This window comes from Magallana gigas, chromosome 7 (assembly GCF_963853765.1).
Source record: "Magallana gigas chromosome 7, xbMagGiga1.1, whole genome shotgun sequence".
Taxonomy (NCBI): domain Eukaryota; kingdom Metazoa; phylum Mollusca; class Bivalvia; order Ostreida; family Ostreidae; genus Magallana; species Magallana gigas.
In genome coordinates this window covers 24,483,997-24,490,257 of record NC_088859.1, presented here as the reverse complement: position 1 = coordinate 24,490,257, position 6,261 = coordinate 24,483,997, and the positions used below count along the sequence as shown (strand labels likewise).

Below are 6,261 nucleotides of genomic sequence, written 5' to 3'. Positions count from 1 at the left end.
ATCGATTTACCCCAAAAGACCAAAAAGGATACCTAAAAGAACCCAAAAGACGCCAAAAAGGACATTATTTAACATTATAAATTACAAATAGTGTATGTATTTGTTTTTTTTTTTATTTTGATGGGTTAAATACATATACGGTATAACTTATGGGCTAAGATAATTTGAAATAAAGTATCTTCACATATTTTGAATTTTAAATTTTATATACGGTAACTTAAGAAATCTTCATCAGCCTTAATATGTGATATATTTTCATTTTTCAGTTATCAAAATATTAATAACATGAGTTAAGATTAAAGTATTTGGGTCCTTTTGGGGTTCTTTTGAGTACTTTCGGGTAAATCGATATACCACCGAATTCATATTTACGAAACTAACACTTCTTCAAAATATTTCTACTTCCGGCGAAATTGCTGGCTGAAACTCTGCTTTGTAAACATTTAATATTTTATGAAAGAGTTGATTGATTTTAACGTAATTGTGTTAAACGATGGATGACGAACAAGAAACATACAAATTATGGCGTATACGAAAAACTATTATGCAGGTGATTAAGTGTATTTATTTTAAGTTATAGGTTTGTAATGTTCCTGCACGTGCGTGGATACATTAGGGTGGTATGGGACATTTGTCGATATTAATGTGGATTAAAGTATATTATAATTGAATTCTTTGACCGGTTTAGAATTTTCAAATTATACAATATTTAACCAAAAATAGCTGTTAAAAAATTGGGAGAGGTAAAAACCCCTATCGGGACTTAAACTCATGACTTACAGCATTTGTACAGCTTCGTAGCAAACCCTCTGAACCACTGCGCTACGCTGATAACTCATAGGCGTCGGAACCGGGGGGGCTAGGGGGGGCTTAGCCCCCCCACTTTTTTTGCAAAGTTATACATAACCATTAAAAACATAGTATTACAGAGGATCCAGCCCCCCCACTTTTTCTCGCAGGAAAGATTATTGTTCCTAAATTTACCTTGAAAGATTGAGAAGTTGGATTCAGGCCCCCCCCCCCCCCCCCCCCAACGGATTAGGAATTTCATGATTTTTTGATTTTGGGAAAAAAAAAATTTTGGATAAGTTATTTTTTTGAAAGTATAGGTCTACTCCCCCCCCCCCCCCCCACGGATTAGGATTTCCACGATTTGTAGAATTACTTTTTTCTCAATATTTTTGATGATTAGTCTAGCCCCCCCACTTTCAATTTGCTTCCGACGCCAGTGTAACTGACATAATTGGGAAAGAAACGACTTATGTAACTACTCTTGGTTTTAATGTTTATTTCAATAAACAATACATCACAACATGGAAGTGTCCCATACCACCTTAAATCACTTACTCTCAAACTCTCTCCCATACCTTCTGGATTAAAGGATATTGTACAAATATCAGTTGAAATCTCTTATTATAATGTTCAGCGTATTGCTTGATCTTTTTTGACAAGTTGTTTATGGCCTGGATGCTTAATGTGTACAATGACAGCAAAATAGCACTGGCACCAAGATCATTACTTTGTCAACAAAGTGATGAACAATATGGCGATTTTTTTTTCACAGTTAGTACAGCAAATTCAACTCAATTTATCGCTTAATTTCTATTTTGTACATGTTACTATTAAGTGTTGCTGCACTTATTTGTACATTTTACAGTAATTTTTGTACATTTTATCTGAAACTTTTTAAAATGAATCTTTTAAAGCTCTGTCATGACCGAGGATACTTGGTCACACAGGATGAGTTGGATCAAACTTTAGAAGAATTCAAGGGCCAGTTTGGGGACAAGCCAAGGTAAAATTTGTCATGGCAGGGTGCATATGTCACTAATTAAACTTATCACACATTTATCCAAAAATTAAACTGATCTTACATGTAATTATATTTGAAATATACCCAGCTACCTACTAATCTAATACATGTACATGGAGATTTTTAACATAATGTTATCTCCTAACTGGAGCTTTCAGTATGGTAAAGCATATTATTGTAGGTTAAAAGTTATCAAAAACACATCGCATGAGAAAAAAATCATGTTATTATGTGTGCAGTTATATTTATCTGAGCATATTTTTTTTATGATACATACAAATGAGTTGGATGCAACTTCCTGCAGAATAAAAATTCCCTCCAATATTCTTATTTGCAATCATAAATTAGAAGACTGTCATACATACTTTTTGAAATTTAGTTATACCTTTTTAAAATGACACGTATGTATAACTAATTCATAGCCAAAAAATCTTTTGAAAAGACAGAGGGAAAATATTTTCTAATGATCTAGTCCTTTCTTCATAATAAGCAGTGAGTATCTGTAATTATGTTTCCACGTTCTGTGTAATAGAACACTCTTAACAAGAATGCCCAGTACTTGCACAGTAGATTTTTTCTTTCATCAACTGCAGGGGAACTCATATACCTATAATGGCTATATAGTTTAAAACTTTTATCCCAAAATAATATTGCATTGAGCAAATGAGAACATGAATAATCTTAGGTAGTAGCTCTCATAATCTCTCCGGGTACAAGCATTTAGTTGGAGTTATCTCCCACTGCATGATAATGAATGAGAGTGTCGCTCTGCTTTACAGTCATCATGATGACACTGCACATGTTCATTTGACATACATGTAGAGATTGGTTGTCTTAATTAATTTCATTTTTCAGTGAAAGAAAGCCTTCTAGAAGTGATCTTATTGTGTTGGTTGCCCATAATGACGACCCAACAGGTAAGCAACTCAGTCTGAGACTATTTTTCCGCTGAGTTACTAGCTAGATATTTAAAAAATATTTAAAGTTTTGATATTAAAATAGGTAATATTATTGTTGGGGGGGGGGGGGGGGGTTCTTTGTGTAACTATCATTTTAATTTTCCTGCATTGATGTCATATTGTAGAAATTAATAATGAATTTTAGACTGAGTTTTTTCTTTATCACCAGATCAGATGTTTGTGTTTTTTCCTGAGGAGCCAAATGTTGGAATAAAAACCATAAAGACATACTGTCAGAGGATGCAGGAGGAGAACATCACACGGGCAATCATTGTGGTCCAGAACCGAATGACCCCCTCAGCCAAACAGTCCCTCACTGACATGGCACCTAAGTACATACTGGAACAATTCCTGGAGGCTGAACTGCTCATCAACATCACTGAACACATGGTAACATCAAAACACAGTTTGCTTTCCTCAAACAAAAATGTGTGAAGAAAGTTAACATCAAATTCAAGTATTCAATTAAATACATTTCAGAAAGAATTCTACCTGTAATCAAATATGATGAGAATATTCAACCTCAGACCTCCTCCTCAGTCGACATACTTTCATGAGGTCTATAAAAATGTGTCCACGTCATCAAAAGGCTTTAATTGTATAATATTCCTAGTTTGTTTTCTACAGACTTTATGACAGTTGAAATTGTTTACTTGACCAAAAAATGATTATGTTAATTGTTTGTGGTGTATCAGTAGGGTAATATGATAATCAGCTAGAATGAAATTCTGCAATTGATTTAATCTTTTATCAGTAAATACAAAATATATAAACATAACCGTTCTGGTGAAATAAATGAAAAATTCTCTATAAAACTAGCATCTTTTTTCCAATATCTCATGTTCAAACACTCAAACTGTATTGAGAGAACTAACATTTTGTGTCCCAAGGACTAGCTTCCATAGAGGCATGCTTCTGTATTTAGGCCAAAGGAGATAAATGAGAAGAAGCCATGAGACACTGGGATATTCTATACAATGAAATTCTTAAAACATATTTCTTCACCAGAAAATTATGACTTATTTGGTAAATTCAATTAGTGTTATGATGTATTTTTAAAAAGTCAGATTCTAGTATAGTTGCTCCTGTTAGCAATGGGCCACTTGTTTTAACCATATAGATTGTACATTTGTATTATTATGTTTCTGAATCATGTTTAAGTCTGTGTGAAATTAAGGAAGTCATCATTAGTGATTTTTAAAATCTCACTTTCATTAGCTTGTTCCTGAGCACGTGGTGATGACTCCAGAGGAGAAAACAGAACTGTTGTCTCGATAGTATCCTTTTCATTAAATCATGACAATATCTACACATATTTTGGTAACTTGGTTTAAAGGTATATAGATGAATTGAAATAATTTTTTGTTTTAAAGCATCTCATATTGGTATGTTACTCATGTGAGTGATGTGGACCATGGGCACCTTGTTTAAATGGTCTTAATGTCAATACATTTTAAATGTTATTTTATATATATAGTTACCCACCCTTGTATAAGATACTGGACATACAACATCAAGTTTATGTTGTAAAATTTGCTGTTTAAAAAGGATTTTTATTCAATCTTGCAGTATACTCCAAACTACAAGACAAACTGGTTTATGATTCTTGAAAACTAGATTAATAGTAGAATGTCATGAAGTTGATTATAGGTCTAGGTACTGCTATGAACCTGAAATAGCAACAGATTAGATTCCCTAACTACAAAACTAGCAAACTGAAGGAATCACAGCTGCCCCGTATACAGCAAGGAGATCCCGTTGCCCGATACTTTGGTTTAAAGAGAGGACAGGTATCTGAACTATTCATTAAAAATCCAACTTCTTCTGCATGTTCTTGAAAATTGTTATTAGATACACAGTAAAACTCGTTTAATGCGAACACAGACATTGCAAAATCTTGGATATAGCGAAATTTTGTGGAGTCTTTGGCAAAATTCTTAACAAATTCTTGCTAACCTTTACTGTTATAACCATTTGTATATGTATCTTATATATATGTATACAATAAAATATGTTCAAAGTTGGACTCGGTTTTAACAAATTTACGGTTACATGTATTACAAACACCGTACGGTTATAAATTAATGAAGTCTACATCTTTTATAACAAATTGTTTCATAGTACGTTTTAAAACTTAGAAATACCAATAGACATAATTGTTGGAAAGAATTTGTTTTCACAAAAATCCCTTTATTTACCGTCCAATTTTTAAGCTTTCTAGAGAAGGTATTTTATTTTATGCCTCAGTAACCACAAATGGTAGTAATCTTGAAGAAATCATGGATATAACAAATTAGCTACACTTATTATTACGAATTCGCTATACGGATTTAACGAATTACAGATATATCAAAGTCAATCCAGTGGTCCCTAGGACTTCGCTATAACTGAGTTTTACTGTATTGCATTTTCTGTTATTTTATGTATTGCATTTTTTATTACTGTAACATATGATGTATTTTTTCAGAGTTAGAGAATCTTTAATTTTAATTTTTTTTATAAAAGCAGATAACGAAACATGTACCCTAATTGAAATGCCTTAAAGAGATCTCTAATTCTGTAATGTTATACATGCTGAGATATATGAAAAACTCTGTGTATGAATCTTTATTTTGTTTTTAAAGAAGTAAGAATGCAAATTAATTTCTTTCATACGCTGTTGTACACAGTAACATTTGTCTTGAAGTTCTTAATATTAACCCAAAGGAACCATTAGGTTAAATTCATCAGAAAAATTGTTTTCGAATAAAACTTTCAAATTTCAAACTATAAAAAGAAGATGTCTATATTGTATGATGCTATATTTGCTTTGTACAATGAGTTGAAGTAGTGTATGTACTTTGTTTATTTACATATTTAAAAGGTATTATTTCTTTTGGTTTACATAAATATCGTAAATGAAAAATGACAAAAACAAACTGTCAACCATCTCCAAAATTGATAAAACGAAATACAAATTCAAAGCAGAGCAACATGGGCCTCTAAAAAGATAGAGGTAGGATCAGGTGCCTAGGAGGAGTGAGCATCCTCTGCAGATATGAAAACTATGTTATTTATGCATTGAAGCAAGGGACTGTGCCAAAATTAGTATATTAATACATGTACCTATTAATAAAGCATAGGTTTGAAATGATAGTATCTACCACACATTATATTATATTTAAGGACTTTTAGAAGATTATTCCTTTGTTAACTTTTTCAAATATTTCAGGTGGTAAAGATTATCAGAAACTCTGAAACTGCAGGAAGATACGTGAGCTATCGATTGGTTGTGTGAAAGAAGAGGAAAAGTTATATTAGAGGACATCTACATTTGAGTTTTCGGGCTTTACAACATGCAACTACTGCAAGTGCAATAACATCCATGTACTGGGGTACATAGGAGAGGATACAATGGAAATGTACATAATGAAGAACTTGATTGTAAGATGAAAAAATAACCTTAATGAAAGGTTTTGTTCTTGTGTGAACACATCTCCAATTCAAAAG

The 6,261-nt window shown here is 32.4% G+C and overlaps 1 protein-coding gene across 1 annotated transcript; it reads left to right on the top strand.

Moving 5' to 3' along the window:
- Nucleotides 1-389: 389 nt before the first annotated feature.
- LOC105330308 (DNA-directed RNA polymerases I, II, and III subunit RPABC1) lies at nt 390-6,153 on the top strand. Its single transcript, XM_011431928.4, has 7 exons — nt 390-550; nt 1,707-1,795; nt 2,669-2,730; nt 2,942-3,162; nt 3,991-4,049; nt 4,484-4,562; nt 5,984-6,153. Exons 1-7 carry the CDS (start codon nt 494-496, stop codon nt 6,047-6,049), a joined length of 633 nt encoding a protein of 210 aa, XP_011430230.1. The 5' UTR covers nt 390-493; the 3' UTR covers nt 6,050-6,153.
- The last annotated feature ends 108 nt before the right edge of the window (nt 6,154-6,261 follow it).